The sequence below is a fragment of the Terrapene carolina genome, unplaced genomic scaffold (assembly GCF_002925995.2).
Source record: "Terrapene carolina triunguis isolate 2854851 unplaced genomic scaffold, T_m_triunguis-2.0 Scaffold88, whole genome shotgun sequence".
Taxonomy (NCBI): Eukaryota; Metazoa; Chordata; order Testudines; family Emydidae; genus Terrapene; species Terrapene triunguis.
In genome coordinates this window covers 41334913-41358406 of record NW_020664439.1, presented here as the reverse complement: position 1 = coordinate 41358406, position 23494 = coordinate 41334913, and the positions used below count along the sequence as shown (strand labels likewise).

Sequence of the window (23494 nt, the reverse complement as noted above, 5' to 3'; positions counted from 1 at the left end):
TGAGGGGGCTACAGTGGGGTCCCTTCTCTTCCCTGCAAGCTGGGAGGACACCACTCTCAGGGTTCTTCACCCCTCTTTTCCCTTCCCAGGCCAGGTGTTGCAGGGAGGTACAGGAGAGAAGTAGCTGCCCTGTGGCACATGGGAGGGGAGGAGAAAGCAGGGTTTCCCTGAGCTGCTGGGCTCTTTCTGCTCTCTCCTCTCCTCCTGTGAGAATCGTGTTGACCCCTGAGGGGGAAGCTGCCTACTTCCTGCAGGCTCCTGATCGGCTTCTCTTCCCCAGGTGTGGCAGTGGGGAAAGCAGCCATCAGAAGGGGTTTCTGCCCAAGGAAATGGGGAGAGGAGGCTGAGTTTAACATGCTCACACTGAATGAACTAGGTAGAGAACTAGATAAATTTATGGAGCTTAAGTCCATTAATGGCTGTTAGCCAGGATGGGTAAGGAATGGTGTCCTTAAGCTGTTTGTCAGAGAGTGGAGATGGATGGCAGGAGAGAGATCACTTGATCATTACCTGTTAGGTTCACTCCCTCTGGGACACCTGGTATTGGCCACTGTTGGTAGACAGGATACTGGGCTGGATGGATGTTTGGTCCGACCCAGTATGGCCATTCTTATGTTCTTAATGAAAAAGAAATGAGTGGTGGGGAGGAAGGGGAAATTGGGGGGCTGGAGGGAATGGGGGACACAAGAGATCCTTGGCATTGGGAGAGGAGGGAATGGGGGACTCAGAGCTCCCAGTTTAAGGAAGGGGGTGTGAGGGATTACACTAAATCCCTGAAATAGAGGAGGATGGGAGGATGACATGCAGGGAGCTTGTGGAATAGAATGAAGGGATGCAAGGAGCCTCTGGTGTGTGCAATGAGCTCAGCTGACAGAAGCTACAAAGCGTGCAACCCTCTAGTTTTAATGTTCTTTGTTAAATTAGTGTATTTTTGAGCCAAAATGTTAAACTCATGTTATCGGGAAAAGGTAAGTACTGAGTGTGCAGTATGTGTGCCTTTTAGATTACTTCTGGGGCAAAATCTGCACCACTGTGCAATGCAGAATTTAGCAGAAATTAACGGGCAGGCAGAATTTCCTTTCCCCCACAGAAATAGGCTGCAGTGCTGCTTGCTGCAGCAAGGGACTGCTGGACCTGGCAGAGCCCAGCTCACACGTAGAAGACACTGCCAGGGGGAGGGGGAGGGACTGGGACTAGAGCAGTGGTTCCCAAACTTGTTCCGCTGCTTGTGCAGGGAAAGCCCCCGGCGGGCCGGATTGTTTACCTGCCACGTCCGTGTGTCCCTCGGCCCGCGCCGCTTCCAGAAGCTCCCATTGGCCTGGAGCAGTGAACCGCGGTCACTGGGAGCCGCGATCGGCCGAACCTGCGGACGCGGCAGGTAAACAAACCGGCCCAGCCTGCCAGGGGCTTTCCCTGCACAAGCGGCGGAACAAGTTTGGGAACCACTGGACTAGAGGGTTCCTGGCAGCTACAGTTCCCAGCACGCCGAGGGAAGGAGACGGCAGCGTGCAGGAAACTCCGTGCAAGTCTGGGACCGAGCATCAGGCTATTTCTCCCTCTCGATCCCTCTGGGCTCTCTCTGGGGGGAGAGCGGCGGGTATCTGGACCAAGGGGGCCCTGCGGCTAGGCTCTAGGGAAGAGGGTGCGGATATCTGGGCCGGGGGGGTGTGGCTGGGCTCTGTGGGGTTTGGGTGTATTGGCGGGGGAACCATGGCTGGGCTTGGGGGGGGGGGGGGGGGGGGGTGTCTGGCCCCCTGGCTGGGCTCGGGAGGGAGGAAGGGGGTAGAGAAACAGGAACTGGTTGTCATAGGGGTTTCTTTAACTCTCTACTCCTAGGGGAATTTTTCTGTGTGTCTGTATTGTTACAGACATACTTGCTGACAGGTATTTTGAAATAAATTACCAAAATAATTGAAATGGGGGTGATTATGTAGTGTTATTTTGACAAATAAAATTTGCAGAATTTTAAAATATTGTGCACAGATTTATTTATTTTTTGGTGCAGAATTTTTTTTTTATTTTTTATTTTTTTTTTGGTGCAGAATGCCTCCAGGAGTATTAGGTGCACAGTCAGCAATTTACATGGTCTCCATACCCAGACTGTATTTGTGTGATGTGCACATATAGAACTTGCCCGTGTGCATACTATAAAGCAATCTTACTTTTTTTCTACCAAATGAACTCTAATTCACACTGAAAAGCAAATAACTTAAATCAGAAAATCCGCAAGACTAAGAAACTACCAGTATCTATAATTCTGGAGCTAAACTGTTTCATAGTGACACAAATAAATATAAAATAAGCACTGGAATATGGTTTCTGCCCCACCCTTTGGGGTTGTGGTCACCAATCCTTTTAAACAAGTGGAAAAAGAAATAAAGTGACCTTTTATTAATAAATCCAGATATTAGTATTGCAGGCTATTTTCCTCCTGGGAGGCATTAAGGCCTGGTTCTAGCAAATGAATTTCTGAGGCTGCAGGGTTCTGCTCGTTTATACAGCCAATACAAGTACACCTCTACCCCGATATAACGTTGTCCTCGGGAGCCAAAAAATCTTACCGTGTTATAGGTGAAAACGCGTTATATCGAACTTGCTTTGATCCGCAGGAGTGCACAGCCCCGCCCCCCCGGATCATTGCTTTACCGCGTTATATCCGAATTCGTGTTATATTGGGTCATGTTATATCTTAAGCACTCCAAGAACTTTCTTTCACCCTGTTTAAAATTTACCAGATTTTTAAAAAATTGGTAGGAGGAAAAAGAAATAGAAAATGCCCTAAAATACTACCTTATTTACCAAGAACTAGACCTCATTAAAATTGCAGCAAAAACCAAAACAATAACACAACAAACCCCAAACTCTGAAATCACGGTTTATTTTCTAAAGTGAACTCAGTGCTCATAAAAGGTATATGACAACAATGGAAACTGAATTTTTCAATTTTCCACAGCAAGAGGCAGCAGCATTGCAAGCTTCTCTTCCATTAGGAGTCAGACCTCATCTTAGGTCTCTGATCCTACGTCAAGGGCTGCCCACATGGAGGAGCTTGCAGGATTGGGGCCTTAAGCAGAGAAAGGGCAGTTCAGTCTTCATGCTCATTTGATCATTAGTCTCGGGAATGCCAAAAAGGGTGCTCACTGTGAGCCCTTGGGAATGCCAACAAGGCGCTCACCATTCCACTAGGAATTACCACTGAGACCAGCAACTCACTCATACAGGCCAAAACAGCCATCAGACAGCAGTGTTTAGACCATCTTACCTGGGATGAATTTGAAGCAGTGACTCAGAACAGAAAGCTTCTTTACCTCATTACCAATATTCTGAGCCATCCAGTATCCAAAAATTTGATTTTATAATAGAACTACAGAGGGGCCCTCAACTACTGCTTTGTTGCACAACACTGTATTATTAATACATGACACTATATTATTACTAATACTCAGACACAAGTACCAGACCTATAATTCTCCTTCATTTTGTGGTAATCTACAGCAATCAAATAACTGAGCTTGTCCATCTGGAACCAATATTTGATATTAAATTTACACAGACTGTGCTAGTGGTCAGTCCCATTTGTTGACAGCACAGCAGGGAGTGTTCCATTAAGGTGTAAATTCACAGATTTCCGTGATAATGCATCTGGAACAAAAAGACTGATGCAAGAAAGAAGAAAGTCATAGAAAAATGGGATGGTCACAGGCAGAAGGAGGGAATTACCACAAATAAAAGAAATAACCAGAAAAGATTAAACATATAGACTTGAGAGACCAGAGAGAGCAAAAAGAAGAGAAAAAGGAGAGGGCACATGTTAACAAGAGTGGGAGGAAAACATATCTGCCTTTCATGACAAATGAATTTGGTGTTTGAAAAAGGTGGCAGTCTATTTGACTTAGAACAAGACTGAAATAAGACCATAAGAACAGCCATATTGGATTAGACCAGTGGTTCCCAAACTTGGTTCGCGGCTTGTTCAGGGTAAGCCCCTGGCGGGCCGTGAGATAGTTTACCTGAGCGACCGCAGGTACGGCCGCTTGCAGCTCCCAGTGGCCGCAGTTCGCCGTTCCTGGCCAATGGGAGCTGCAGGAAGCAGCAGCCAGCGCATCCCTTGGCCCACGCTGCTTCCCACAACCCCCATTAGTGTGGAGCAGCAAACCGTGGCCAGTGGGAGCTGCGATTGGCCGAACTTGCGGACCCAGCAGGTAAACCGCCCCAGCCCGCCCGGGGGCTTATCTTGGCGGGCCGTGTGCCAAAGGTTGCCGATCCCTGCTCTAGACAATACAATATAGGGCCTGATTCCCATTGATGTCAATATCAAAACTCACCATGACTTCAGTAGTCACATGATAGGGCCAATATATTGTAGTTTCTGTAGGTTTAACAGTACATAAACCTATTTCCAGAGGCTTGTAATTCTGTTGTAAAAATTCCTAAAGTCTGAGACAGATGAAAGCTTTTACACATATTTAGGCCCTGAATGGGACTATTCAACATGTGTGAAGTTAAGCACTTGGGTGTTTATAGAATATGGGTCTCATCTTGAAATTACATATTGGGAGGGGGGAGGAGGAACAGTTCAGCCTATTTTAGATGAAGGTTTAAACAAATATATTTGCCTGGCTTCACTAAATATTCTTTTAATAATCAAAAATGATTCAAACCCGACTTCTCTTCACATGTAAATTCAGGGCATTAATTTCTAATGCAGATTAATTGTTTTACATATATCTGGAAAGCCATTTTTTTTTAAATAACAAAGACACTTATTTAAAACACACATTTTTCTCAAAGAATGAGGGAGGGGAAGGGAGATAGAGAGAAGTAGCACAGAGAGCACCAAGGGAGAAAGAGTGAGCCTCCTTCTCCCCAACCTCACTAGTCAGTGGCATCGCCTCATCCAGTGCTCCCCCTCCTCAGTCTGTACCCTCTCTCACCAACATTACTGTGACTCCCCTCTGCAGATTGGCTCCCTACCTCCACTGTGAGCCCCCATCGTTAGCCTACTTCCGTAATCTGTGCCCTCCTTCCCCACCTGGCAACCCCATCAATCAGTGCCACCTCCACTGCCAGCCTGGCACCACCCAGTCTGTGCTCCTTTTCCACCCATCTCCAGCCTGGCGCCCCTCAGTTTGTATCCCCTTCCCCCCCCATTTCCAGCCTGGCGCCACCCACTCTGCACTGCCTCCCCCCATCCCCTGCCTGGCTCCCCCCGTCTGTGTCCCTTCCCACCCCCCCGATCTCCAGTCCGGTGCCCCCCCAGTCTGCATCCCCTCCCCCCCGATTTCCAGCCCGGTGCCCCCCCAGTCTGCATCCCCTCCCCCCCATCTCCAGTCCGGTGCCCCCTCAGTCTGCGTCCCCTCCCCCCCGATTTCCAGCCCGGTGCCCCCCCAGTCTGCGTCCCCTTCTCCCCCATCTCCAGCCTGGTGCCCCCCCATCTGCGTCCCCTTCCCCCCTTCTCCAGCCTAGCACCCCTCAGCCTGCGTCTCCTTCCCCCCAGCCTGGCGCCCCCTCCCCTCCGGGATCAGTGCCCAGGAAGCTCCAGGCCCCCACCTCCGAGGAAGGACACGCCGCGCTCCCATTCCCCCCCCCGTCAGCTCCACTTTACGACAGGCCCTAAAGCCCCTCGCGGGCTTTACGACAGGGCTCTGGTGCCGTACGGCGAGTCGGGGACGGCGGGGCCCCGAGCCGTGTCCGGTCCGGCCGTTTCCCGCCCGCAGTAGCGGGGCTCCGCCGGGTCAGTCATGGTGAGGGCGGCTCCGGATCCCTCCGTCCAGGCAGGCGGGGGCGAGCAGGTCCCCGAGGGGCCGGTCGCGGGGTGGCCCCGGGCGGGGGAGGCCGGAGCGGCCGTTAGTCCCGCTCTGTGGCGGCCTCACCCGCGAAGCGCGTGGGCCGGGCCGGGCCGGGGAGCCCGCCCCTGCCGAGCGCTGTGTCCGGCTCGCGCCGCCGGACAGTCGCTTGGGCCGCGGGACGCAGCTCGGGCGCCCTTGAGGTGTTTGGCTTTGACCTCCGCCTGCCTTGCAACTCTCCCCCTGGCCCTGCCTAGCCGGGGCGGCTCCAGCCTTGTCCACACTACGAGGCGTGTTGGACTACACCGGCGCCGTTACGGCAGCGCAGAGTGACACCGCAGTAACGGTTCTCACGCCAGCCGAGCTCGTGCCTGCCCGGGAAGCGGAGCAAACTCTGCAGCCGCACGAAGGGTTGGACCAATGTAACTGGTCTGGTGACAAATCCCACCTCCCCCAGCACAGTGAGACCAGTGCAAAATCTGCCTGGAGACCAGGCGTAACGATGTGCAGACATTCTGGATCTTCAATGATCCCATTGCCTTCAGTGGCCTTACTCATCAGTTCAAAATTAAGCAGGGGAGCAAAGCAACCCTATGCTACAAACTTCTTCCAGTAGCGCTGGGTCAGTCAGGGGTGTGATGTAGGCTTGATTTAGGACTAGGGTGACCAGAGAGCAAGTGTGAAAAATTGGGACGGGGGTGGGGGGGGGGGGTAATAGGAGCCTATATAAGAAAATGACCCAAAAATGGGGATTGTCCCTATAAAATCGGGACATCTGGTCACCCTACTTAGGACAGACCTAGCTGTGCTGGCAAAAGCCTATAGTGTAGATGCAGTTATACCAACAAAACCATGCTTTTGCTGGTGTAGCTTGTTTGGCTCCTGGGTGTGCGTATGGAATAAGCTATTCCAGTAAAAGCACAGCTAGGAGCACTTTGCCAATGTAATATACTGGTACACCTATACCAGTTAAGTGCACCTAGTATAGGCATGGCTGTGTAGATAATACAGTTCGCCAGCTGTTACACAATCATCACTTATCCAAAATAGGGCCATGTGTCCACATATCTCTTGATTTTCAATAATTGAACAATGTCATTATAATTTTGAGCATTCAGACATATTGGATGTCCTGAATGATGTTTGGATAATTGAAACTGAACTGTAATATTTGATATTGCTGAAGCATTTTTTATCTGTGGAACTCGAAGCATTTTATAAATACCAATTAAGCCCAAAAATGCATTTGTGATTAGTGGAATATATGTTTCAGTAACTATATCCATATAGGACTACTGAAGCTTTTCTATTCCCAAGAGTAACTATTAACATTTCTACCTGTAGTTTTGAAATACAGTAAGTAAGGCTTTAAAAGCTGCCAGCCAATGTGTGCAAGTTAACTGTATCTATCAATTATATTGCAGTTTACTGTTTTCTTGTCATATTTGAAGCCATTTTAGTTTTAATGTATATATGTAATTAACTTGACTAAAGATTATTGCATTTTCATTTTTGTTAGAGTAACGGATTAATTTTCTCCCCCACACCTAGGCTAGTACTGTGATAGCGGTTGGTCTGACAATAGCTGCTGCTGGATTTGCAGGTTTGTATCTGGTGTGAGGAATCTAACACTGGATTGTACTTTTCATTATGTGCTTTAATAATGGTGCAGTGTAAAATATACTCTCAGTTCAGCATGACACAGTACATTATCTTTTAAGGGACACATACAGAGGAGTGGACTTGCTGATCTGATTGCAGCCAAAGAAAATACCTAAATTTTTCTCTTTTTAGTCAGGTCAAAACCATTTTTGTCCTACATACTAATCTGAAAGTAAATTATTGTACTGAATTTCTAAATCTTCATGAAATTATGCCTTTAGTTCTGTTAATGTTAGTCATTTTCTTTAAGGTCGTTATGCATTACAAGCTATGAAGCAAATGGAACCACAAGTAAAACAAGCCCTTCAGAGTCTGCCAAAATCTGTAAGTTTTGTTTTATCCATAGTACTTTTTTTCAACCTATGTTAAATATATTTTTCTGTACCTAAATAGTTTCACTCAGTCCCGAGTGAGAGGTTCAAGATGCTCTAATATAAATCGAGACAGACCAAACTGTCATCACTGCAGTACTGTATTACTGATTGGTGCTGTCAAATTGGGACAGAAGATCTCCAAATTGAGTGTATAAAACACTTTCACTCATCTCAACAATACTGCTGTAGGTCAGTTCCAAATTAAAGTGGTTGATTTGGCCACCTCACCAAATAGTTGAGTAAATAATGAAATTCAACTTTGATTGAATTTCATGAAAACCGTTCATAAGAAGCATCCTTGTACTCTTATAGATAGGAAAGCTCTGCAGCTATTAAAGAAGAAATGGTGATCTCTCCTTCACCTCCAATATTGTTTAATTCACATTATTTTGCCTGTCAGTTTTCTTACTAATGCATCTTCCATTTCAGGCCTTCAGTGGTTATTACAGAGGTGGATTTGATCCCAAAATGACCAAACGAGAAGCAGCTTTAATATTAGGAGTGAGGTAAAAAATCATTTTAATTAAAAATGTAGGATGCAGGAGAGAATACAGGACTAATGAGTTTAAGATCAGGGGTTTGATTTTTCAGAGGTACTGAATCCTCAAAGCTCCCATTGACTTCAGCATCTGAAATTCAGTGCCAAGTTAAATTAAAAGGGATTATCATAATGCAGAGACTGCTTTTACTCAGCTCAGTTTGCAAGACTGGCTACCAGGTCTTTCTAAGGTTGCATATATTAGATTGTTGATTACAGTATGTTGTACAAAGAAACATTACCTTTTAAAAGCCATTTCCAATTGGGGATTTAGTATTCAACCACATTTTTTTTGTATTACATTTTTAACTTGCTTTAACACCCAACCTAAATTTTCTGGCAATAAAAGAATGTCACTGTGCCTTTATATCAAAGCATGGACTATGATCTATTTAGTATTTCAGTACAAAAATTATTTTTGTTTTCGGTCACACATACTAAAAAAGTTAATGACTGGTGGTTGCCTTCACCAAATTCTGGAAAGATTGACTTTTGTTTTGGCTGCAAAAGTTCCACAAGCTTTCTAAGCTTAGCAACTATGAAGGCACAGCCTTATTCAGAAAATTGTTTCATTTGAAGTCTGTCTGGATTTTTAGGACCCTTGCCCAGACTGCTGCAAAGACTTAAGATGTAGCTATCCTCATTCCTATATTCGGGAAATGGCTACTGTGATGACTTCAACTGGCGGACTCTCACTGCATTATTAGCTAATGTAGTTGGTGGCCCTCTCTGAAGCTGACTGCCATCTATTCTGTAACTGACTGACCATAGAGAGGCTAACTGCAGTAAACACATACTTTAAAACAGCAGCCCCCAAATTGTGGGGTGTGCCCCCCTAGGGGTGTGGAGGAACGTTTGGGGTGGGGGGAGGGAGATGGATGATGGGGCTGGGCCACCCAGCCCTACTCTGCCCCCAGCCCCACCCCTGGCCTCTGTCCCCAGCCTTGGCCCTGCTCCCAGGCTTGACCCCTGGCTCCTAGTAGTCATGGCCCAGCTCTGGGGAAAGGGGGGGGGGGGGGGGTACTTTGGAGCAGGGGGGGGGGGGGGGGGGGGTTTAAAAAGTTTGGGAGCCACTGCTTTAAGAAGAACCTCAGTGTGGTGATCAGAACTACTTGTATGAGTTAGAGTTGAGGTAAGATTTTCAAAAGTGCCTGTGTCTCATTTTCAAAAGTAACTTGGGCACGTAGAAGCATAAATCCTATTGACTTTCTGGGATATAGGTGCCCAAGTCAATGGGAGTTGGGCTCCTACATACCTTTGAGAATCTGGGCATAAGGTGCTTTTGAAAATTTTGCCTTGCCCTTATTCATTCTTTCACTGCTCCAGATTTGCATCTCATTGATCTTCCTAATAGCATAAGTCTGTGACATTATGCCTGATAAGAATACTTATTATTTGTATTGTGGTAGTACCTAGAGGCCCCATCAGACAGTGGGGCTCCATTTTTCTAGGTGCTGTACACACAATGAAAAGACCATCTCCCCCACAAAGAGCTGAAATCTAAGTAAAAATACTAAGAATAAAAGTTTAGTAAAGGAAAATCACACAAGCAGGCAGCCATAACTAACAGTTTAGGGATTCAAATAACTAAATAGTTATGTCTTAAATGGCTTGCTTTCAAGGACTGTACACATACACCCACAAATGTTTACAGGACTTTAATTAGGTACAGTCCTAGGGAGGGTATGTGTTTTCTCTTTCAAATATGACTGAATTTCCAAGAAATAAAAGACCACAAAAAGTAATGTCAAGCTCCTTTTGACAGTTCTGCAGTAGAAATTGGTCAATATCTGTCAGTGAAGCTGTAAAATACATTAACGTTGGCATGATGGACTGAAGATGTTGAACAAAGTAGCAACAAGAGAAAAAACTCTGCAGGGTAAAAAAAGTCTTTTCAAATTTCTTAACTTGCTGTGAACAATTGCAGTATGAGACAAATTATTCTTAATAATTGCTAATTTTTTTCTAATTTTGCAGGTTTTCAGTTGTGTAATATTTTTAATAAAATTCCTTTGTCAGGTTACCTAACTCTGTTTCTTCTTTTTAAACTAGTCCTACAGCCAATAAAGGTAAAATTAGGGAGGCTCACAGACGGATCATGCTTTTGAATCATCCAGATAAAGGTATGTAAAACCAGTAGGGATAAGTCCCATTTGAAATAAATCAATTATTATTGTCCACCCAGTATATTTTTGGCCCAAATTAATGGAACCAAGATAATGAGATGTTTAGGGCATATAGGTAAATCATTCATATATTAACAAAAAAAAACCAACCTGACTGGGAGGAAATACATCTTAAGATGCTTGAATCCTTGTATATTCAGAGGTCCCCTGCCCAGACATTTGAACACTATTAAGACTAATAGATTCAGCAAATTAACTCGTCTCTCATTACCCGATACATCATCTCTGCATTGACTTACCATATAAAGACAAAAAAAGTTCCTTTTCAGTGAAAGCCTACAGTGTGATTGTACAGCTGCTCCGACGCATGGAACTCCTATTTGGTTAGAATTGGGCCGTTAAGTCTTCAGAAACAGCAAAAAACTTAATATGTAGTATTGCTGCCTATGCGACGCTAATGCTGAGATTCTGTTAAGTACTTAAGCACATGCCTAACTTTAAACATATGAATACTGCCTTCTCTATTCATCATAGTAGTTAAACCCCATTGACTTCAATGAATCTAAATCATGTCATAAGAACGGCCATACTGGGTTAGACCAAAGGTCCATCTAGCCCAGTATCCTGTCCTCTGACAGTGGCCAATGCCAGGTGCCCCAGAGGGAATGAATAGAACAGGTAATCACCAAGTGATCCATCCCCTGTTGCTCATTCCCAGCTTCTGGCAAACAAAGACTAGGGACACCATCCCTGTCCATCCTGGCAATTAGCCATTGATGGACCTATCCTCCAAGAACTTATCTAGTTCTTTTTTGAACCTTGTTATAGACTTGGCCTTCACAACATCCTCTGGCAAGGAGTTCCACAGGTTGTCTGTGTGTTGTGTGAACAAATACTTCCTTTTATTTGTTTTAAACCTTTGTCCATTGGTACTTGGCAAATTGGGACCTTTAATCTTGATTTAAAAGATAATGGCCTCCTTGAAGTGACTGAAACTTCCCATCCACTTCTTTGCCTCTTTCCTCCTCCTCAAATAAAACTGGTCATCAGGACCTGCCTTCCCCAGAAATCTTCCAGCAAAGGAAACATCAAGTGAATTCTTAGGCATACACAGAGTCTAGTAACATGGGAGTCTCATAATATTGCCAGTTTTTAACAGGAACTAAAGCAAAGAATACTGACCTTAGGAGACACTGCCCTTTGTACTCTAAAAGGGTCTATGCATCTTTTGGTAGGTGATCAAATCTAATTTTGGTACATTTAATCTACTAATCACCTGTATTTTACATTTCACTATTAAATTATTCCACCAGTACAGAAGCTTGGGTCAGGCCCTGCTGAATTAGAGAGACTGGTTAATCTGTGGACTCATTAGCTTTATATAAAATATGCAGGGAACATCCAAAACATTTGGAAAATAGTTCTGCATACCCCTCTAAATCCTTGGTGACCTTATCAATAAATTCACCAAGTGACACAGGACTAGACTAGAAACCTAATAGAATTTAGGGTTTGTCTACACATGAAATTATTCCAGAATAGCTATTCTGGAATCACTATTTCTGAACTGAGTGGAGACATATTCCAGAATCAGTCTTCTTCTGTCAAGCTTAATCCACTTTGCTGGAGTAAAAGCTGTTCCTGAACTCCATGTTTAGACAAATCTTAAGTATTCTGCAACTAGTATCAGATGTCATTTGTCTATTAAGGGGCAGTCATGTATTTCTTCGAACAGATGTGCTCACATTTTTCTCCCTACTGGTACTAGTAAGCCAGAATTGGGCAATAATGTAATAAAGTAGAAAAAAATTGTCTGTTTTTGTGACAAGACTGTTTTTTCTTCTAGGTGGTTCTCCCTATGTGGCAGCCAAAATCAATGAAGCTAAAGATTTACTGGAAGGCCAAGCTAAGAAGTGAATGTGGATATTTAGTTGTAAATTAATGGTTTAGTTTATGTATATGAATATCAGTTTTGATAATTGACCCAAGGAAAGTTGACACCAATCTTTTTTACTTGATCAATGATTAAACTAATGCAGGGAACCCTCCCTTCTCTCCCCCCCCCCCCCATCTTGGTTGCATCATGTATATCTTGTTTTGGGGAGGGTGGGGGCTTACAAATAGTACTTTTCCAAAAGTGATTCTAAGCCACTATCTGTAGTAGTGGTACAATTTACCTCTAATTCAAAGTATTTTTCCTAGGATGACATGGGAAATACTGTGATTTGGTCTGGCTAATCTATATTCAGACAAACAGCCTGACAGTCTTGAGCACTCTGAAAATGTTGAATTTCTGTTTAACCAGGTACATTTTTGAAATTCATGCTGCTATGGCTTAATATCCCAAAGTTAGCAAGATGATACTAATAAGAGAAAAGGCTGGGTTGAAACTACCCAAGGAAAATCATGGGGATTTATTTGCACAATAGGAATAAAGCATTTAGAAATTCTTAGTTACATTAATGCGACATGTAAAATGGAGAAAGTGGAATGTACTGAATTCTCTTGTAAGATAACTTGTATTAACTTTCAAAAACAAGTTGGACATAGTCAGTGCTATTGATTTGTCTCCATGTATTTTTTACTTATTTCTACACTGGTTTTCATTATTTTTACTGATTCCACTGCATTTAAATAAAATGACAAACTTATTACTAGAAGTATAAGTACTAAAACTGCATAATATACTAAAGCCTTACAGTATATGATGCTTATCTTAAAAGAATAAGGTAACAACACTGAAGTTTGTAGTAAGAGATGGAAAGTGGGAATTTTACTTGCATGAGCTTTTAAGGTAGAGGCTTAGATTCAAAGTTCAAGGAGGACTTTTTTTTTTTTAAAAGAAAAATTGTAAAGGAGTCCCCCCCCCCCCCCAAAAAAAAACCCTATCCATTTTCCCTTGGTAGAGAAAACATTGCTTTACAGCACAGAAGTTATGTTGTCTATACACGGACCACAGTTCACACAACTTTTAGCTTCTCTAACTCTAATATGCTTGTATTGTGACCAAACTGAGGTCTTTGCAACTTCTCCCTGGGTCGCTCTGATCCCAATCTGCAAAAATGTATGTCTCGCTGTGTATGGGAGTATCACCACTGAAATTCTGTGCATTAAGAAATGAGCAAGACTAAATCAAAGATGGAAAACCAGAACTACTGAATTGTTTTTAAAAGAGTATTTAACAAAAAAAATATAGAAAACGAGAAGCATGAAGATTTATCAATACAGTGCTTCAATCTGTTTGTCCAGATATTTCCCAAAATAAACACAGCTCTGCAGGTCCAGCTGTGATATATCTCAGGGTATTAAAAAAATAAAAACGTTGTTAATGGCTTTCAAATCTACCTCTACGCTTAACTCTTCTCCCCTATGTCCAGGATCACATTTTTCTAGATGTCATACTACATTCTTAAACACACACATCAGATGAGCTCATCTTTCTCGCTTCAACAGTGCCATTGTGACCACCACTACCTTCCCAATTACTCCAGTTGTTTACTTTAGAATTATTTTGACTGCATACAGATCTGTCTCATCTTACGCTGGGGTTACGTTCCACAGTCAGCGCGTAAAGCGAAAACCGCGTATAGTCAAAATTACATTGAGTGTAATGGCGGGCGGAATCGCCTGCACTACAGGAACAGTATTTAAATTGTTATTTTTCTTTTGTCTTTGTCGACCGCATAAAGCTGAATTCGCGCATGTTAAATGCGCGTAAGATGCGACAGACCTGTACTTTCCTCCTCAGACAACTATACTGTCACCGAATCCTGGTACTTTTTTCTCTAGAACATACTGAAAACAAGCCATCCCTTCAGCTGAAATGCATACCTATGTCTTAGTTATCTCTTGCCTTGACTACTGCAGCCTCTCTAGCCTCCTTGTTGCCCATCTCAGCTCCTCTCGCTATATAAAATGCGGCAGTTAAAATAACGTTACCCACTACTCAGAGCATGTCATTCCTCAAATCCTTCGACTGGCTTGCATTCACGGAATCAGGTTTAAGATGGTCTTCTCTTTCAAGGCTCTACACAACCACACCCACATCTGCTGCGGTATCTTTCTGCATCCCTCTGGTCCACATGACAAAATAGTGACCTCATTGCTCTGCATTTTCTAGTCCATATCAATATTACTCCCATGCCTGGAATGGCCTCCCCTATTCTGTGCCAGGCTTCCATCTTTTAAGTCCCTCTTTAAAAACCTGCAAATGTCAACACATGTGAATGTGCCACTGTCAATACTTCCATCTATATAAAAATAAGTTATCACCTCCTCTAAATCTCCAAGGCCCTTCTAGTCTAGAGGATAAAAACGGTATTTTTAAAGCATCTTAACTTATGTTTTACCAACTCCTGTGTAGAGAGGTCAAGCTTAACGTGTTATCTAGGTCTTCCATAGGAGAGAACCTAGAGTTCATCTCAACCAGTTAATAAGTAAAGAGGTTAGTACTAAATTACAATGTCAATAGTCTGAAATATCTTGAGTTACTTTAACTAGGCCATCTTTCTGATTAAAGGAAACTAAGTAACCAATGGAAGATCAAAGTTTATTTTTTTCTACCAGCATACAAAAACATATTGCACATCAAACAACCAAAATAAAAATACTCTACTAAGGACTAACATATGTAGTTTATACAGAATAAACTTTCTGGAAATTGATCTTTTCAGTAGTTCAGGTTATGTCTTAATGGACATGACTAATTCAGCTTAGTGTTTTATCTAAAGCTATGTTTGATTTTTAAATACTGTACAGTTTAATAAATAAACCAAACAAAGCCTCAAAGTAGAACAGTCACTGCCAATGTCACCCAATATCCCTGCAGATTATGAGAATTTAACAAATGTATTCCAGTGGTCTGCAGTTTTTTTCCTCTACATACAGCATTTAAAAAACATGTATTAAAACAGACCAGTTTCCAGACTAAACTAATGGAGAAATTACAATTCAGTGCAAAATATTTTAGACTGCATTTCTTTCTAGTTTTCCTCAGGTGAAGAAGTGGTTGCATATTATTAAAAATGTAACAAAAGCAGCTAATGCTTTCATAAAGAATATTACATTAGGGATTCCCCCCACATCTTTGCCATATTTTGAAAACAAAATAACATTTCCTATAGCCAGCAAGTTTTTGTTTATTTAAATGTTACATATACTATCTCAAGGCACATCTGATGATATATTTATAACACAGTAGGTGTCAAAGTATGTTTAACATATGATTTCTTCAGGATCCCTCCCCTTTCTGAATTCCAAAATGGAGGAACTGAAAGTGCGGTGTCAAGACTGGCGATCCATATTCTATCTTTGGCAAGCTTATACAAGCACTATTGTAAAATGTAATGTAAAAACTGTAAACTAGGAACTTCAGTTTATGAAACACCATTCAGCACTGCTTCTTCCTGATTATTTTCTTCTTCTTGTATAGTACTTGACTTCTCTTCTTCAGGGCTAGGCTGTGGCTTAGAAGGTTCATCCGCAGACGCATTAGCAGGGCCATTTATTGCTTTTTCTGAAGGGCCATGTTCTTCAATCACATCTTTTGCCTTTAAAAGAAAAAAGATTTTAAAAACCTACTAGATACAACATGGAAAAACCCAATCGAGAGAGGGGGGGAATAGTCTAGTGTGTTTTAAACATCAGAAGGGGAGCCAACGTCACCCGAGTTCTAATCTTGGCTCTTGACACTAACTCCCTCATAAGAATTGCCATAGTGGATCAGACCAGTGGTCTATCCTGTCACCAATAGTGGGCAACACCAGGTGCTTCAGAAGAAGGTGCAAGAAACCCTGCAGTAGGCAAATATGGAATAATCTATCCCCCAAGAAAGTTTCCTCCTAATCCCCAGTAATGAGAGTTTGGCTTAAGTCACATTAGGTTTTATATCCCTTTCAAATCTCCCCTACTCCTTTTTAGTATTTACTAGTATAATTGGCTATTCTTGTTATCCATATACACCTCTACCCCGATATAACGCTGTCCTTGGGAGCCAAAAAACTCTTACCGCGTTATAGGTGAGACCATGTTATATCAAACTTGCTTTGATCCGCCGGAGTGCACAGCCCCGCCCCCCCGGAGCACTGCTTTACCGCGTAATATCTGAATGTGTGTTATATCAGGGTAGAGGTGTAAATGAATAATATCTTTTCAAATCCTGCTAAGCTTGTCATCTCAATAAATGGCAATATTCTCTATGTGGGTAGAAATGTATTTCCTTTCTTCAGTTTGATTTTGCCCCCTTTAATGTCACTGAATGCCCCCTTGTTCTGGTATTATGAGATGGGTGAATAGGGTCCCAGTTTACCATCTCTACACCATTCATTCTAGCCTCTGTAGCCTTATGCAAGTCACTGAATCTCTGCCTTAGTTTCCCCTATTTGTAAAATATATAAAAAAATAATGCTTATGACTCCTGTGAGATGGGTATTATTCATAAAGTGCTTTGAAGATTAAAAGCTTTATAGGTGGCACGTATTTAAGGAATTGGGGTAAGGACTTCTAATTTTAGAGTACGATGTTAGATGCAGTAAATTCAACTGTTACTTATAAGAAAATCTGCCTTATAATTCAACAACAGATGAACATCAACTGCTGTGTACTCAGTCACTTGCTCTTGTGATGTTATAGTCATCTCAAACAGTTGCATCTTTACAAAAGATAAAGTGGTTTTAAAACACTAGAATCTTCAGAAAGACCACCTGATTTCATAAATATTCTGCAAAATTTACGATTTCATAATTTGGCTTGAAGATGGAAACAAAGTACTTTTGAGACCTATTTCAAATATACGTTCACAGGGTAAAAGTATATCTGCCTTGCTAGTTAGCATCAACTATATTATCAGTAGGGTTTTTCATTCCCCAACCGTGAAAGACTGAGCATTCCCATCACTAAAGAAGAGAGGAAAACAAAGCAGCATATATTTTTAAAAAAATGTTGTTTTCTTCCTTTTTTCTTACCATTTCGTTCTTGGTTTTGGCCAATGTTTCCCTTGGGAGGTTTCTTTGTCTACTCTGAGATTCAGCTCGCGATATGTAATCAGCTACTGTGACTGTGTGAGGGAAGAAAAATTAAAGATGCTGAAGCGTTACGAAATATTTTCCAGATTATTTCATGTTTAACAGTGAGCTAATTTGCTACTGTGCCACTGTTTAGGATTTTCTGCACTTTATGCATAAAATATAGATTTTTATAGCTGATAAATATGTCTTATTTGTGAATCACCTAACAACTCTTTGGGTGATTAAAAATTATAATTAACAACATTTAATTTATAATAATTTCATAGTAAAGATCAAATTCTGTCCTTGGATAAACATGCATGGCTTCCACTGAAATCAGTGGTAGCTGAGCATACATCTGCTTCTGCAGGCAGAATTTGGCTGTAATTAGGGTAAAAAATAATTCTAGTTTGAGGTAGGTGTAGGCTAAGCAATCTGAAAAGAAGGACTATCACTGAGCTCTCTTCATGACATAAAACACTTTAGATTGTAAGCACTTTGAGAAAGGGAATTTGTTTATATTGGTACATTTTACTGACTAGAAAGTGAAGTGGACAGCTATGGTACCATATAAAAAGTAAGGAAATTTCACTCTAGGGTATCCCATAAGTAGATTGAAGGGAGATTAGAAACATGGGAGGAATAGATGGATTTAGGGGAAAACAAATTTTTAAAATAAGTAGTATTAAAATATTTATTTTTTTGCAGAGTTCTTCATGAACTAAGCACACCCTCCTGCTATTTCCTATCCACTCCTGCAACTAAGGCAACTCTGTACTTCTAGAACACATATTTGTGATTATACATTTTGAAGGGATAAACAATGAGGTGAACCACCAAAAGAAGTTACAGAGCTCATCAAATCTATTGTATAACAATTGATAATTATATTTAGCATTTGACAAACTCCAGCTAGTTATTTTTCTGGGTTTAATGGTGATAAAATGGTAAGACCTATATCAGGGTCCAAAGCAAAATGTATTAATTTGGTTTCTGTTCCATTACTATTAGACACTTCGCAACTGCTCAAGAGTTATCTAGTTTTGAGAACAATTCAGTTCTCAGTACCAGTAAAGGTGCTGCTTTAAAATACTACTTTACACCCAGTGACTTGCATACATGCAATAGAACTACTCACATGAATAGTTATGCATGTACTTAAGTCCTGTATGCACAAATATTCATCCAAACTGTGCAACAGTAAGAGAAACATTACAACTAAATGTCTCCAATGAAAACTAATTTTGTATATTGATTTTTAAACATTTGATTATTCCGTGAGCTTTTCTCATGCTCTCATAATTAAACTAATGGAATTTTAAAAAAATCACATTACAAAAGGAAAAAAAAAGATTCAGTACCATCTCTGCCATAACAGTATCATTATAAGCTCCTTCCATTTATTCCTATTATATATTTATAAAAAAAAATTAGCAGGAGAGCATTATCCATGAGGACATTATAAAACTACATATCTTTCACTATTACTCTCACAACCCAACATGCTATTGCTCCGTCCTTTATTTTATTTACAAATATTTACTAATATAATCAAAGTTTATTCTGAACAACAGTGGCAACAGAAAAGCACAGCCTTCATTCAACTTCTGAAATATGGGGAGAAACTAAACTGATTGAAAGCAAAATTGAGGGGTAGTTTGGTGTTTTTGAGTTTTTAATAAAGCATGTTTCAGTTGAAGGGAAATGCTGTCATGGCATTTCAAATGTTGACTAATATCTTATTATATTTCTCATTTACAATAACCCCTTGTAAAGCTGAAATTGATTTTCTTACCAATCTACTTCCTTCTTTGTAAGTACACATCTATTTATTATAGGACTGAAGAATGCTCATAAAGTACTGGACTGTTCGGATTCTTTTTTTTTTTTGAAAGAGCACTGAAGCATGTGTTTCAGGAAAAACCTCCACATATGAACAATTACATGACCCTCAGCAAACAGATGCAAGTAAAACAGTCAAATTTTGAGCGTAGCAGGCTGGAAAACATCCCTTTAAATTTACCAAAATGTCTTATGAATTTATAGTCACACATTTTCTAGAACAGGTAACACTGAAAATCAGAGAATTCACCTTTAAGATTTAAAGTGTTAGTACACATAAAAGAAATGCCTCAAACCACAGTACCAAAAAACCAGAAACATGCAATTTAATTTAAAATGTCTTTTTTCAATTTGTGGATGATTACTACGTCCATAAAAGTGAGGGACTGATAGAATTGGCTTGATACACACATAGGGCAGGCAGATGTCATGTAAATTCCCTCACATTGTTCTGCCTATGCACCTCAGTACTAACCCATGCCACCGCTGCTGTTCCAAGCCATCTTCCTCTCACATGAAAACAGCCAATAGTGAAAAATTTAAAAATATTTGGTCATGTCACTTTCAGGGGGTTGCACAGGTGTAAGTGCAGAACGTGTCCCAGTATTCTTACAGAGATTGATTCTGAACCACTGAAATCAATGGGAGTTTAGCCATTGACTTCAATGGGAGCACAGCATCAGAAGTATAAACTGTATTTACAAGTAAAAAATTAAATTTTGAAGGACAATAAAAGTTAGTTTCATTAGACAGGTTATGAATTAAATATGTTCTGTTGTGAGAATTGTTTTTTGTCTTGTACACAGTAGTCTTATTAGTTATTAAGTAATTTTTATTTACAGTAGTGCAGCTATATATATATATATATATATTTATAGATATACATAAACAGCAGACAAATGACATTCTTTCATGCTTGTGATCTGAGGTTACCCACAGCTCCACTCGAGTTACCTGGCTGTCTATCTTCTGCCTGACCCCTGAAGCGACGCCTGCGGCTACGATTGCGTCGCTGGGGTTTTTTGTCACTATCATCTGCAATTGCAAAGTTTACCATGAACTATTCTGATGATAAAACTGTTTTTCTTCAGCAGTTTAAGGATGGGCACAGATTGCTTTTATTAACATTGAAGACAAAAGAAGATATACTGAAAGAAAATGGAATTTTGAATTGGAAGCAATCAAAATTGATTAGAAACTTGATCGTTCACAGTTTGGTCCAAATTCAGTAAAACACTCAAGCACATGCTTCACTTTAAGCATATACTTACGTTTACGTTGCTGAATCAATGCCTACATGTGGTTTCTGAACATATAATAAATGAAATATAAACTGCTACTAGTCTACTAACAAGCTGATCATCGGCCCCACGTCATTGGAAAGTTAAGTTTTCCTTACGTTTGCAGTAAGATTTGTCTGACCTCAATGTCACCACAAAAAAACAGATACAAAACTTCAGTGGGTAACTTTATACTTTTGATATATGGGAGACAACAATTATATTCTGGATACTAGCCCCTTGTTCCTCAAGGCCCAGATCCAGGAAAGCACCCCATTCAGGAAAGCACTTATGCAAATACTGATGAAGTGAATGGGGCTTATTCAGGGAAAACACTTAAGCATAGGCTGAATGGGGACAGACATAAACAGGTGTTTAAGTGCTTTCCTAAATTGAGGTTCAAGTTGCCAAGGGTTAAGGAAGTAGGATTCTGGCCCAAGGAGAACCACGAGTGCCTTGTTTCTCTAATCAGCCTCAGAGGCACTAATTAAAACAGCAGTACTGACAGGAACCAAAGCAGACGCACAAAGTCTCTCTTAGCCAGAAGTATTATGGACATGGTATAGGATAGCAGTAGAGATCAGTAAGAGAAGGAAACCTCATGGTACTTCCATGGGTGTGGAAGACTTTTCACCAAAAGAGAAAAAGTTAGATAATACATTAATAATTATTTTTTAACCAAAAACAGATTTTCCACTCATAAAAATGAACATATGTTCCATTACGCTTACACAGACGATTCAGAACAATCTTTTGTGAGGTAACTCATTCTGTGGTTCTGTTTCCCAGCTGATAACATACCTAAGCCATTCTCATTAACAGAAGCAGTGTCAGATTCCGTCATTCCATCCATCAGAACAGCATCTTCATCAGTCCTTCGCCTGCGTGACCGCCTACGACGGTTAGTACTGTGATGAGATTCACTGGCATCAGTGTCCACAGTCTGGTCTGACTCTGTGTTATCAAGTAAGCTGTAAGGGTTGCTGTCCGGATCTTTAAGCACTAAATATCATATGGAAAAGGTCCATCTAAGACAAACTTCAGTTACAAATAGTGGGTCATACTGATTTCATTATACATTTTAAAATACAAAACTGTATAAAATCACGCAGAACATTGCCATACATAACAGTTATGGTTTTATGCTAGTTACTCTGGGCTTTTTCACTAGTTCCGATAATCCAACAGGTGTATTCTAGGGCACCACAGCACAGTAGAACACGTCAGCATATTATCAAGAGACCCTCAATGTAATAATTTAAAAGAAACTTTTAGAAGATTAGTTTTAAATCCATTTATTTGCTGAACGGCCCTCTACACCTAGTTAGCAGATACATACATGTGGGGGCTTCCAATGTCACAGCCCTGGACACTTCCTCACCAGACAGGAGTGTGGGAGCCACCATGGGCAGGAACTGTTCAGCAGTGCCCTGCAGACAGGGGCTTGTCCTCCTCCTTGCAATCCTGGCAAGGGGTCTCTGCTCCACCGGGCCAGGACTGCAACCTCCCCTACACATTGTGCCCTGGTGTCTTGGGCCCTTTGGCCATGCAGGGAGCCCCTCGCAGGTCTGGTGTCAGGGCTGAGAGCCCCTTTCAGCCACGCTGTCAGCAATGACCTAACCCTACCCCTATACCTACCCCCCTTAATTTCTAGGGACTGTATCATAGAATCATAGAATATCAGGGTTGGAAGGGACCTCATAATACATAGTTAAAAATAAAAATCATTAACAGTCAAAATTAGAAAAAAAAATAAAAATCAAATTCTTCCAAGTCTAATTATCTGTGTAGGCTGGTGAAAGAGTGAGGACTGGGCATTAGGGAGAGATGGGATGAAAAGCAAAGCCCTTAAACTTTTTCACAACATGATGTATAAAACATGCAAATCCTGACATGACTGACATGATCCAACTGTAAATATCTAAATTTTGATAGTTGGCTTGCAATATACAGCCTATTTTTTAAAAAAGTTGCAATATTTAAAAAAAAATATACACATACTTTAAAATAGTGATTTACTTAATTTAAGAAGAGAAAATACAGCCAGTTATCTGCGATAAAAATTAAACCCAAAATATATTTCAACACACTACCAGAGCTAATGGATGACTTCCCACCACGTGGTCCACCACGTCCACGACCCCCAGAAACACTACGTCCTCTTCCTCCAGGACGTCTTCTGCTGTCCCGCTGATGTCGGCTCTCCCGGTCATCTTCTCCTGCCAGTGACCAATCGCTCAGTTCATCTTTTCTCTCAGATTCCGTTTCAGAGGGATTAGACAGCTCAGAGTTTGTACCTTTAACAGTATAAAAAAGAAAAACAAAGAGATGGACATGAAATTTGTGGCCATATTCTAGCTTCAGATGCACATAGGAATCCCACTGACCACGGGGATCCATGTGTATCTGATACCAAAATATGGTTTTTAGGTTTTAACTGATATTTAGCAACTCTCTAGAAAACTCTTGGTTTTGTTTTGGAATAATATGAGAAACATGTGGTCAACGATTTATTATGCAATTTTAGTCATTTACAAGTGCAATTCATGCATAACGTACATTATTTTGTCTTTCTGTACATGGACACACAAGCACTGAGGGATTAATTCCATCTATATATACATACATGTGGGCTATATGATCCAGTTTCTAGGCAACTTCTCTAAAAATTCCCAGGGACAACTTTACCACCTTATAGAGTTGCTAAGCAACTACTCAATCATGCAACTACTGTAATGCTGGTTGGAACAATTTAACTACTATGGTAAATTATAGCCATAAATCTCAATCTGATACTTCTGGGTAACAAACTCTCCATAATTTTCTACTAGATTAAAAATACAACTCCTGCCTTTTTAAGCACTCGGACACTGAAGTAATCA

The 23494-nt window shown here is 41.2% G+C and overlaps 2 protein-coding genes across 5 annotated transcripts in view; one reads left to right on the top strand and one right to left on the bottom strand.

The window, feature by feature from the left end:
* Positions 1-5641: 5641 nt before the first annotated feature.
* On the top strand, positions 5642-13146 carry DNAJC19 (DnaJ heat shock protein family (Hsp40) member C19). 2 transcript variants are annotated; one of them, XM_024204012.1, is made up of 6 exons: positions 5642-5734; positions 7338-7389; positions 7699-7772; positions 8252-8328; positions 10413-10483; positions 12333-13146. In XM_024204012.1, exons 3-6 carry the CDS (start codon positions 7719-7721, stop codon positions 12401-12403), a joined length of 273 nt encoding a protein of 90 aa, XP_024059780.1. In that variant the 5' UTR covers positions 5642-5734; positions 7338-7389; positions 7699-7718; the 3' UTR covers positions 12404-13146. The 2 variants fall into 2 exon arrangements, with proteins under 2 accessions (XP_024059780.1, XP_024059779.1); XM_024204011.2 differs by having other exon boundaries at positions 5643-5744.
* Positions 13147-15018: 1872 nt separating this feature from the next.
* FXR1 (FMR1 autosomal homolog 1) overlaps positions 15019-23494 on the bottom strand; it is a 69240-nt gene continuing 60764 nt past the window's right edge. Inside the window, exons 13-17 of one of the 3 annotated variants that reach the window (XM_026650064.1) lie at positions 22706-22909; positions 21414-21614; positions 20287-20367; positions 17449-17540; positions 15019-16035 (exon numbers count right to left, since the gene is read on the bottom strand). In XM_026650064.1, the coding sequence (XP_026505849.1) occupies positions 15862-16035; positions 17449-17540; positions 20287-20367; positions 21414-21614; positions 22706-22909 (752 nt within the window). In that variant the 3' untranslated portion in view covers positions 15019-15861. The remainder of the gene's footprint in view (positions 16036-17448; positions 17541-20286; positions 20368-21413; positions 21615-22705; positions 22910-23494) is intronic. The other 2 variants (XM_026650065.1, XM_026650066.1) reach the window with 2 other exon arrangements.